The sequence below is a fragment of the Cydia pomonella genome, chromosome 12, assembly GCF_033807575.1.
Source record: "Cydia pomonella isolate Wapato2018A chromosome 12, ilCydPomo1, whole genome shotgun sequence".
Classification (NCBI taxonomy): domain Eukaryota; kingdom Metazoa; phylum Arthropoda; class Insecta; order Lepidoptera; family Tortricidae; genus Cydia; species Cydia pomonella.
Window position 1 is genome coordinate 7890146 of NC_084714.1, and position 12593 is coordinate 7902738.

The following is a 12593-nucleotide window of genomic DNA, read 5'->3' on the forward strand; positions in this document are numbered from 1 at the left end:
GCATACGACATAGTTCTAGAGATCCTGGTCTATGTCATGAATTCAACCAATAAAGAAGGTCCACAGGGTAATAAATTCGAACTGGACAATGAGGAAAAATCTGACTATAATAAAACAGCTAAATGTATTATTAGGAAGCACGAGTTTAAAACCAAATAAAATTAAAGAAGATTGTTTTGTAGTAAAATGTTTTAACTACAGCTCTGGGGCATAGTTCGGACAAACTAAATGATAAATATAGTTCCATCTATAATATGCGTTTCTTGCCTATATTTTTACATTAAGAGTCCGCATCAAGTTTGGTTCTCCATATAAACGCTCTGATTTTAACAATCCAAGTAATCCAACACGTAGTTTTAAAATCAGAAAGAAACTCCGTTGGTATGGGAAGGAATTACTCCGTTGGTATGGAATTCGGCCGAGCTTGCTGCGACCCGTTTTTTTTTTGGCTAGAGGAAAGTTTAAGACTGACTACCCCATTTAGCGTACACACCCTGTAAAGCGATACACTAACTAACGGCTTAGATATACGCCAACGCGGATCTATATAGAAATAGCAAATAGGTCACCCTGTATAAGCCCCGGTTTGCCCTCACAGCGTAATCCGTCTTAACATTAAACACGTGGGGCGAATATAACTGCTCTTCGCATATGAAAGTTTCGCTCGTGTTTTATATTTTTTGCTTGTTTGACGTAGGGGAGATAGGGGAGCATTGGGCACTTTTTTACTTAAGTCTCAATAAAAATGCAATTTTTTAACAAAATCTACTTTTTACTCCTTATTTTAGTAGCACGTATATTTGGCTTCAATTATAACGAAGAACACTAATACAATTATAACCAGTCTCAAAATTGAAAGAGATTTTCTGAACACTGTCAAAAGTGCCCAAACCTCCCAATGGTCGGGTGGTTTGGACACCTCAATGGGAGGCTTGGGCACTGTATTAAATACGCCACTTAATGGTAAATTACTTGAATATTAAATCATATAATCATAAAAACTTGCAATAAAATCAACAAACGATCAACTTTTTTAAACTGTAAGTACTCAAAACCCTCTTATCCAACCTTTTGACTCTATTTTATTTTTAGTCCAATATTCTGGTATTTTTTTATGTATTGCACATGCATAGTCATAAGTCAACTGACGCGTTTGCACTTTTGACGGTCGATAATTCAATTCAGATGATGTTATGAGATACTCTGACAGTTTGGCTTCTTCATCTTCAGCGAATATTTTATTTGGCAAGATATGAATTTAGAAGAAACAAAAAAAAATAAACATCTTTTAAAGTACCTTGTTTTAAATATCTTTGGAGATTTGATCGAGGTATGTCGTATTTATTTGCAGTCGCTTTAATCTTTGTTCCCTTTGTAATTTCTTCTATGGCACGTAATATTATATATTTAGGGATTTCGCGTCGCTTATTTTTCTTTTTAAATTCGAAGGATATTTTTCTAGAAAAAATAATAATTAATAACACAAATAATAATAAAACATCAAAAGGATTCAAATTCAATATTTCCACGCAAATTAAATCTGTTGAAATAATTTTCTTTTTACAGCGATTGCCGAAACAAACAATAGTGACGGGAGCATTGGGCATGCCCAAACCTCCCTTTAAAATTTGTGCTCAATGCTCCCCACCCCATCATTTCACAAATAAATTCAAATATGTTTTTTGTAGTCTAATGTTTTACCTTAATTTATACGTTAATATTAGCTTTCGTAAACACATTACTAGAAGACAATACAGAAACTTACGGCGTTTCGCAGATCATGTTGTTATTTTTTTCGAAATCACATCAAAATATTTTCTTTTGCACGCACGAAACGGTCGATGACATGTGACACTGACAACTAATCAAAATGGCAGATGACATTAGCCTGAGCGGTGTTGCCAGTTAGTAAGCTAAACTACCACAGTATACAAAATTAAGTAGCTTCCATACGACCCGACTTACAAGGTGGTGCCCGAACCTCCCGACTGCCCAATGCTCCCCTATCTCCCCTAACCCTATTTTTGCAAACTAGCCCCCGCTTGCCATCTGCCAGTCGCCATCAGGTACCTAGGTATCGGAGCAGCCGAGGTGCTCAAAAATATTTCAGATATTATTCACGCACTCTAGCTACCTACGTATATGTGAGACTGACTGAACATATACCTATGTCGCAGTCAAATTATAAGAATCCGCCTTTTACAAACGGCGTCGTCATTTTACAAACGTTTTCACGTTTGCCGAAGGCAAATTGTAACGAGTCCGCATTTAAGATATGACATTAACAGCGTCGTTTGCAATTTGCTACGGTGTTTTGGTCGAATTAGTTCTTTAATTTACCACGCGTAGCGCTGCTTACCAAAACAATGAAAAACACTGGGGTGTCCATGAAATCTGGAGTTCGTCGGACTTATTAGGGGCGCGTGGAGCGGGAGAGGCTTTTGAATGTTCAGCAGCTCTTCCGCCCTCGCGTGAGCGTATGACGGAGTGCGGGAACAAGTGAGCCGAGCGGCTGAGGCACAAGCAAGCCGATGCTGCGGAGCCGAGTGTAGTGACCGTGCTTCGTCAGCGGGCGAGGGCTGCTCTCCCTCCGCGCCTCCGATTTCGCAATTGCTCTCTAGGGGTAGGACAGACAAGACCAGGTGGATAATGGGATGCTCTGATTCGGTTTGGGTGATCTTGAGATTTTGGTGGTCGTGAGGATGGTGGTGTGCAATAAAATTTAATATAAATTGATAAAACAACAAACCATGGTCACCATCCAGAGATGTGAAAAATAGTTTATAAAAAGTATTTAAATACAAAATACAAATACTTCCTTGCTATACTATTTCAAATGCAAAATACAAAATAGTTTTCAAATTTGTATTTAAAATACTAAATACAAAATAGGTATTTTCAAAATGCTTTTTTAAAATACAAATACTTTGCGATAAAAGGCTCTTAAATAGTGAATACCTAGTCTGAATTAAAAAGTTAGTATTGCTCTGAATTTACAAGTTGGAAAGGCTTTCTTTATTCTTTAACACATTCACTGCCGGGAACCCACCTGGTGGGCGCTCGTGAACTTTGTTCAGATGCCGGAGAACCCGCTAGGCGGGTTGTTTTGTACGCAGCTATAGACCACCGGTTTCTGGGGTAGTGCGCCGTTTTTTGTCTGGCAGTGAATGTTACTAAACAGATTCACCAGTTCCATGTTAAAATAATAAATAAATAAATAAATTGACTAAGTCCTACAGTAATAAGCTCATTAAGGCTTGTGTTGTGGGTACTAGATAATGATATATATAAATATTTATAAATACATATACATAAGGTCGATATTTAAACGATAGATACAAAAACAGCTTCGACAGGAAAACATAACTAAGTAGGTATGTAATAATAGTATTAAGCAAACGCGGATCAGTCCGCGCGATCTCGCCAACTATTACATAAACCCTAGAGGTTTTCAATAGTGGCTTATTGAGTTAAACCCTGTTTCAAAAAATTCATAGTGAATAAATAAACAAAAAAAAAACGGAAAACACCCATGACTCAGGAAGAAATATCTATGTTCATCGCACAATTAAATGCCCTAACCAGGATTTGAACCCGGGACCATCGGCTTCATAGGCAGGGTCACTACTCACTAAGCCAGACCGGTCGCCATAAAAGAATGAGAGAGTTGCAAGGATTGTAACGTCAGAAGAGATTGTAACTCCTACTTACTTTAACTAATAAAAAGTATTTTGTATTTTGAAAATAGGTCCCAAAACTATTTGAAATAAAATACAAAATAGTTTTCTTTAAAAGGTATTTAAATACAAAATACAAAATAGGTATTTTGCATTTTGTATTTGCATTTTAAATACAAGTATTTCAAATAAGTCACATCTCTGTCACCATCACGCTTACGTTGACACTATTGAGTGCACTAACAATTTGCCATCGGTAAGTAGTAAAACGACGACGCCGCTTCTAAAATGCCGAATCTTACAATTTGACTGCGACATATATGTATATCCCGTTTCTTATTTGAGTCTCAAGTACTGAAAAAATCTATCCCACCCGTACAAAAACATAATAACAAAAGTTTTTCGCTCAGCTATCTACTCCGCAACACTGAAACTTCAATAAAATTGCGGAGTTTCCACATTAGGTCCGCCTGCTTCATAGGCAGGTTAACTGTCAACTAGGCTAAAGCCGTCATCAAATGCCTCTAAAGTTTATACGGGCTCATAACTGTTACAACTGTTACAAGCACGTTACAAGTTACAGTACGACACTCGTAAACTTATAGGCGCCGGAAAGGCACTACCAAGTTAGTCTTGTTCGCAGTTGGCAAGTGGCAGTAAATTTGACGCTCCAAGAGTTTCTTAGACAACTAGTTGCATAGTAACTTTGTTGTGAGGGTCTAGCGATCTAAGTCATATGCACGGAACTTGTGCTTTGTGAGAACGTGTCATCACAACGTGACAAGCTACAAAAGTTCTTTTCTGATTGGATTTCGTAAGGAAATTCCAGCAGGTTGTGCAGCACACTTAGGTATCTACTTTTTGGGCCAAATCAATAAACTAAGCCAGAAATATATCCCACAAAACTTTGAATATTAGGGTGCAAAATAAATAATTGAACTGTAAAGAGTTAGGTGTAGGTGTAAGGCCAGGTCAAGGATTTTTATTTATGTACCATTTTGTACCTTGTCACAGCGGCTTTGATTGGCGATTTTCACTGTCACAAGGTACGAAATGATACAAAAAATGAAATTCCATGAGTGTATAGCTGTAACCTATAAAATTTCGAAAAATAAATGTGCAATTTAACACCTAATCTCCAATTACGATTATTATTGGATGTTGTGATAGGTTTAAACGTTAAATTATTATTTTCTAGCTTATTTTTCAGTAAAGTAACAGTGATAATTGCTTTCTTTATTACTTACGTACACAAATATTAACTTAGCACGATATAATCGAATATGAATCGAACAACACAAATGTCGGTGTAAAATCAGAATTATATTTTTTTATAAAAGGTTGCATATAAGGCAGTCTGAGCATGAAGGAAACGAGAGCTTATTAAGTAAACGTTTTCAACCCGGCTCGCCCGGAGCGCCACCTGTCAGATTATGAGGTAGCGAAATTTCCAATTTCGGGGAGCGGAGGGTAGTTGCATTTCTGCAGAAATAAATTATGCACGGTGCATTTCAACGCGGCGCTCTTAACACGCCGCTGCACTTGATTTCCCGGGAGACTACCATCTATTAGTGGTATTCACCGTGTTTCCTGAAGCCAATCGAGGAAGCCGAATAATTGAATTGGTGCTACATTTTTATACGAGCTTTCATTTGGATTCAGTAATTTGTGCCATGTAAATGCCTCAGTGCTTGACAATTCCAGAGTAATCCCTGTCTTAAAGGGTCACAAACAAGGTAACAACTAAAATAAGTTGTCGAAACTTAGGAGATTTACCTTAATTTTCACAGGTGAATGCATTGATGTAAGTAAAAGGGGTAGATATGTGACGTTAATAGTTGACAAAACTAAAATCTGGTCCAGCACCCATTCATTTGCAAATACTACACACCATTATAATGTACATGTGCACAACGAGCAACAAGGATAACCAAATATAGTTAACAGTGCTGCGCAAGCGAGACCCCTATATTTTGCGTATTCCTCGAGGTGCAACAGAGAAAAACTAATAACATTATACAAATGTGTAGGCGAGACGTACATACTTCTTACATTGTCGTCTTAAAGTGATATTAAGTCATTTCGATTTTTAAAAAATATCAACGATTTGATATTACCTAATCTTAGACCGTCTCTCTCAAACAAATATCTGAGCGAGCGAGTTACACTGAGATTAATATCAAATTATTGACTATCATATTTTTAAAGCATGAAATTGACCCTCGTTTTTTACTTCTGAAACCCTGGTCGACTATTCACTATGTTCAACTAACGTGTCGCCTCGAGAAAACCAGTATAACGATATGATCTCAGTTGATAGGGATCTCGAGGTTTCAGGGTTTCACTTCTGATGGTTTTTCGGAAAAGACAGGTACGCTTGACAAGAGACAATATTGTAATCACTGGTAATTCGTAGTTACTCCTGGTATTTATATATTCCAATCGTTCGCCGAGCGCACGACTCAAGAGAACCAATATAAAAGTGTGAACCTTGTTTATTCATAGCTACGATACATATACGGATTCACTTATATTGGACAAGTTGTAAGACTTGTAAGTCATGGGAATAAGCACCTTCAACGTCGGTCTTTATTAGGTAGCGTCAGGAAACAAATATTTACAAAATATATACGAAATTAAAATAAATAGGCACTTTATTTATTTTATAGAAAACAATTTTTTTTTCGCTATATAATATATAATAGTTTTCATTTTTTTAACGTTCCTACTCATTTTTAGTTAAAAAAAATTTGCAAATGTTATATTTTTTTAAATCATTCCCTATCGAAGGCGAAATTAGCAATGTCCCACTTTTCTCGATTTGAGACGGCAGCGTGCCCTTACATTAGAATGTTCAATTTAAAGTATTCGTTCTGATTTTCATCGTTTTCATTTTCATCACCTTAGTTGCTCTACAAAGAGGTACTACGAGAATACGAGAATACGTAGTTAGGGAGTTTCGTTCTGTTCATCATCAGCAGTTCCACTACACTAATTGCCAGTTTTTGGATGAAAGTGCTTAATTTGTAGACAAAAACTACAAAAATCACTATATGTGTACCTATAAGATTTTAGGTGTTCCCTCAATTCTTCATGGATTCCATCATCAGAACTTTGAACCCGGGACGGGACCATCGGCTTCATAGGCAGGGTCACTGCCCACTAGGCCAGACCAGTCGTCATACATTTTACTTGACAAATAGAGATGATTATTATTTATTTCTTTTGTTTATGATAAAAGGAAGTAAATAAATAGGTTAAATTTGATTGATTTAATATCTGTTCTAAATATTTTTTACACAGTTTTCAACATACATAAATACATCTTAAAACTACACTATAACTCGCATATTAAAATTGTAAATCCAAGCTCTGGTTAAAAATGTTGTCCATAGTTTTCCTATTGTTGTACAAGTACTATTTAGTAATTTTTGATGGACTAATTCCCGATATTTGGGTTTCAAGTTAATGCAAGATATTGTTTTAAAAATACTATCAGAAAAACTGGATTTTTGGTTAACAACCGGTTATTCGTATATTAAAATAATAACCGGTTACATTCTATAGTTTCAAGGAATAGGAGCACATGATTTAAAAAGTTGCATATTTATAAAAAATTTGCTGACTCTACAATGCATGAAGCGGGCATGCCTACTTGACACTCGGATAAACGTGTTTCTCACATGGGTAATGCATTATTTAGCTGTCGCGCTCACTCAATAACAAGGAAATTTTAAATATTATTTAGAAAAAAATATGTTTTCAAATGTTATAACAGTACTTACGAATGAAAAGTGCTTTGTTTTTGTGCTTGGAGCTATTGAAGCACTGGAAAAAGGCGCAACACGGCATTCTTTGGCAATATTTTATCGAATTTGATGTCAATGTTGACACTTCAGCGTCACCCGTACGACTAATTCAATATAGGTCCCGGAACCTATATTTTGTGGCTCACGATCGAGCGCCTGGTACCTCATCTACCCCTATTACGTACATCAATGGGTGAATGTCGCTTTGTCTTCTTTGGAAACAGAAAACCTCCGTAATTATTTTACTAACATACGCGAGGGAGTACAAAAGAGTGCATGATTCCGCCGTATTGTATTCAACTTATTCATAGTCAGTAGGTAAATCGATAACGCTACACAGTGTCTTGGTTGTGGGCCCGATTGTTAGTAGGCAGAGCCTTTTACACGAAAAATTCAATCAATCATAACTGCGAAAGGCTTTATAAATATTGTGTAATCTAGGCTTAAATGAATAAGTCATATGTATGTCGTTATGGAGATCCTTGGGGAGAACTATGTCCTTTAGTCGCCGTAATTCGGCTGATGTGATGATATCCAATCTCTAACCAGTATTTCCTAATTTCCAGGTTGTATCAAGTCCGCGTGGGCCTTCGCGTGTCGCCGAAGATCCCAGTCCACATCGAGGCATCCGTCTCGAGCGGCAATGGTGCCGCGCGCACTGGCCGGCCCGCCGCCAACGCCAGTCTCATCGGTGGGCTGGCAGCATCACGGGCCTTCCAGATAATGTATAGGAACGAGGAGGTCACACTGCGGGACATTGTGCATTTTAGAGCTCATTTGCTTGGTGAGTTTCTTTCATTTCCCTTCCCAAGTTTTGCTAACTCACAATTTCACCGCCAGCACCAGCCGCCTCGCTGCCAACGTGTTTCTTACCGGTGGGCTGACAGCTCCAGATAATGTATAGGAACAAGGAGGTCACACGGCGGGAAGTGCACAATGGTGCATTTTAGAGCTCATTTGCTTGGTAAGTTTCTCTCATTCGCCTTTCCAAGTCTTGTTGGGTCACAATGGCACCGCCAGCACCAGCGGCCTCGCTACCAACATGTTTCTTATCGGCGGGCTGACAGCTTCGCGGGCCTTCCAAATAATGGACAGGAACGAGGAGGGCACCCTAAGGGACATCGTGTATTTTAGAGCGCATAAGCTTTGTGAGATCCTCTTGCTCCTGTTCTCAAGTCCAGTGACAGCGTGCTACGCGAAGTTCTTCTAGTGTTCCAACTACGTATTCAAAGCGGAGCTGCAACGCGTTCGGTATGACGTAAATGTTAAACAAATTCATACGTAGGTATGCGAGTGGCCTCAGTACATGCTACTCAAATCCCTTATTCGCCTGACGCCGTGCTGCACGCCGCCCGACGCGTCGTTGCGCACTCACCACTGAGACTGTACACTTATTCATCATCATTAAGTCTAGGTACCTACTTATGCAATAAACGATAACTTTTTTTTTTCAGTTGACAGCCGTAACTTAAAAGATTCCCTGGAGCGAGCAGAATGGAGCCTCGGCGTAGAACTCTGGTGCAGCGAGGGCGCCCAGTCCAGCACACTAGCTCCTGTCTCCTGCCGCGTGCTGAAGCTGCACTTCCAACCCGCACAAGGCCTGCACTACCACCTGCCCGTGCTGTTCGACTACTTCCATCTCTCAGCTGTTTCCATCACCATTCATACTAGCTTAGTCGCATTGCATCAGCCTTACATCAAGTGAGTAACGAGTGCTTATTCAATTCGACACCATAGCTCAAAACGCAAGAAACTTAGTGTTTTGTCTTACAAGTAGCGTAGGTGTATGTGTATGTATCTGCATTTATACATCACATACCTAATAAGTACTTACTGAATTAGTACCTACACGAGCGCCAATGTGTGATGACCTGAAGTCGTCTTATACTGTACTAGAATGCTTACAGATTGAAGCTTACAGATAATTAACATAACTGAAATCTTCACCTACTTAATACATAAGTGCAGCATACCTATTTGTGGGAAAAGGAGGCTAATTTATCACCTATTTGCATGTCTGTCCATGAAGGAAAAGCATCATGCATTATGTTCAAAGCTGGTAAGATATTTTAACTATAGGTATTTCAAATGAATAGGGTCAGTGCCCATATGTTTAATTTTATAAGCATTAAAGCAAAAGCGTTAAGCCAAAGCGGTAGCGTAGGCATTCTTCTTCTTCCTCGCGTTATGGGAGCCTGGGGTCCGTTACGTGTAGGAGAGCTGCCAAAATTTGCACAAACGGACGGACAGAAAGAACGCTAATTTTTTCCCAGCTGATTGCCGACCCCTGAAAAAATAAAAGCAAGCCAATTGTAATAATTTCAATGAAGTAATCTATTTTACCACAATGGTAGAATACAAATCATACGGCCTGATACGACCTTCTTGCCTCCGTCGCTGTCTTTACCTACAGGATATTATTCCACTCTTTAGCTTACTGCTTAGGTACCTACTGTGCGACATGAATATATTATTATAGGCATTTCCGACTCCAGAACTTAATCAGCTTCAAAATGCGACCAACTTCATGAAAAGAACAAGCTGAAAAGAGTGTTGAAAAAATGTTATGTAGGGTACATAAAGATTTTTGTTTAAGTGATGTGATTTCGTTTCAGTACTCCTCGCTCAAGCAAACAATGGGGCAAGCTAATGAAGAATGCCGGGTCAAACTTCACCACGTCAGGGAGCTTAGAGAACATGCTGTTTGGCTCGAGTGCCAAATGTGCCGGCGGAAATTCCAGCAAGATTGCACACGCCAGGTAAATATACTCGTAATGAGTGTTTACTGGGGAAAAAATGCAGATATCCTCAGTGACTAGGGTATTTTTGTATCAAACTCCATATCTTCACCAATGTGTGTGAAATGAGGTTGTCTCCCACGCAGTGCACTGACTTTTTGCTTAAATGTTTTCATTATCGGTCCACTCCATTGCCAACTAAATTCAGTGAAAATCCTGTGGTTTCCGAAGGCAATGCATTAATGTAATTATGTATGTATGTATGAATGGTTTCATCGGGCGTATATTTTACCGATATGTGTGACCCAATTACTTAAGTTTTGAATCGTTGTAAATTTTACAGGGTTAATTTTTTTACTAGCAGATTTGAGTGTTTCACTGCTAGGCAAAGGCTTCACCCATTGATTTCTTCGGCTCCCGGTTTAGTGCTTCCTACGGCCAGTTGTTAAGGAAGGTGTCCAGGTCATCCCGTTACTCCGTCTGGGCATGCTTCACCCACGCCCCTATAGCGGCAGCTATGTGCCTACTTGGTGGCTACGCTAGCCCATCTATCCGGATGCATGCGGTAGACGTTACCAGCCTGGCCTAATCCTAATAAGTAAACAAATTTAGAAACTCAGTCTTTAAGAGTTTAAAACTGATACCTACTCATATCTTAATAGGTTGCAGTATTTATTTGATATTTAAATATAAAGGATGTAAAAAAGACTACGCAGTCACATTTTTCGATATCCAGACAAGTACACGCGGAAGTCTGCGGCATTCTGCTCGGTTCCTTGGAAGGGCTCCAAAACGCGCTGTCCATTTGCGGCTCCACTGGCGCCCTGCTAACTCCTGAGGAGTCATCGTCCAACTCCATCGTCGGTGAAGTGGCTCAGCGGATCAAAGACCTCAGCGATATTGGCAAGGTAATTAAGGTTAAAGCCGGTTCTGTCTTCTGAATGTACTAAATATTAGAGGAAAAAGCGACGTAGTGCAAGCTCTAAAATTTGATCCGAATACGATGCGATACAAATACAATGCTTAACGGGGAAGCAAAACAAGGTAGCGGCTCTGACGCGCCGTCTCACCCACGTTCTGATACGATGGTAGTTGTTATCGTAGCAGCCCGCAATCTAACATCATTGAGTAGTAAAACCTGCTCAATTGTATTAGATTTCGCCATTAATATCGGCAAATAGTCAAATTATCGTTGTTAAACCTTAAACCTATCCATTACTGAAACTGACCTTTGTGTAGGATATTCGTTAAGTACAGATATTGTTTGATGCGTTTTGAATGTCGCATTGCACCAATTCTTGCTCAAGGGAAATAATATGACGTAAGATTCCCAGTCCCTGACAACGACAACCAAATTCCAATAAATGAAAGCTTCAATTTGTCATCCTATTGCTACGACTGAATATCTATTGTAGGTATATAGCAACCAAAGTTTGAAATTAATATGGAGTCAAAATACTTATTATTTTATTTTCTTAGGATTACCAACAGATAATACATCTTACATACTCTTATATCTACATATTTATTATATAATTACCGCTGTAATAAACCACTGAATGTGTTCTCACAACCCTTGGACTATTATTATTCTCTTCCTTTCAGAAGTCGGAAGCAGGTGAAGAAGAGGAATGGGCGATGGGCGCAGCGCATGACATCGCGCGACTATGCGCGGAAGTTACGTTGCGCTGGCGCGCGTTCTTGCATCACACGTCCGACCGGCCCCACGTGCATCATGCGCTCGCCGCGCGCCACCACGCGCTACGGTAAGTGGTGATCTGGTGATAATATAGTCGTTAGTTTTTAAGCTGGCCCTTATAGCTAACTCTTTGTTTATTGTAAGTAAAACCGCACGCACCGCACCGCACTTACCTGCATAAAAAGAAGCTCAGTCATTGGCGTAGGTATAATTTTAATTACATGGCACATGAGCGCGGGCTTGTAAATTGCGTAAGTGCGGTCTCGGATAACGCGCCTTTGTTACGCGTTTCGATGTCACATTTTAGACTAGTTCTGTAGCATTCGACTCACCGGCACTTAATAACCGTAGAAGGAGTCCACACAGCTAACACACCCTCCCAAGATATTTTTTCCTTAGTTCATTTTAAATTTTATTGCAATTTCCATATGAGTTGTAATTCAATAACCGGTTAAACTTTTTTTGTTGCTGGTAAGTAGCACGTGCCAGGGATCGGAAACCGGTATTTTTTGTATGGGAACGATAACGGTATTTTTTCGTTCTTTGTTAATTATTCCCTTTCTAATTGGGCAATCTAATAATACGAAGTCGTTATCTAAAAACACAACCGAGTCCTATATTTAAAGTATAAAATAAACCGAAATATATGTTTATTTCAAAGTTTTTCCAA

General features: G+C 39.1%; 1 protein-coding gene and 1 long non-coding RNA gene across 5 annotated transcripts in view; both read left to right on the forward strand.

Annotated features, from left to right (window-relative positions):
- Nucleotides 1-12593, forward strand: part of LOC133523394 (uncharacterized) — a 326759-nt gene that overhangs the window by 297031 nt on the left and 17135 nt on the right. The gene's annotated exons all lie outside the window — the stretch shown is intronic.
- Nucleotides 1-12593, forward strand: part of LOC133523384 (protein FAM135A) — a 41368-nt gene that overhangs the window by 11640 nt on the left and 17135 nt on the right. For 2 of the 4 annotated variants that reach the window (XM_061858924.1, XM_061858926.1), the window contains exons 2-7: nucleotides 8053-8270; nucleotides 8941-9187; nucleotides 9516-9545; nucleotides 10102-10245; nucleotides 10961-11132; nucleotides 11830-11990. In XM_061858924.1, the coding sequence (XP_061714908.1) occupies nucleotides 8053-8270; nucleotides 8941-9187; nucleotides 9516-9545; nucleotides 10102-10245; nucleotides 10961-11132; nucleotides 11830-11990 (972 nt within the window). The remainder of the gene's footprint in view (nucleotides 1-8052; nucleotides 8271-8940; nucleotides 9188-9515; nucleotides 9546-10101; nucleotides 10246-10960; nucleotides 11133-11829; nucleotides 11991-12593) is intronic. The other 2 variants (XM_061858925.1, XM_061858927.1) reach the window with 1 other exon arrangement.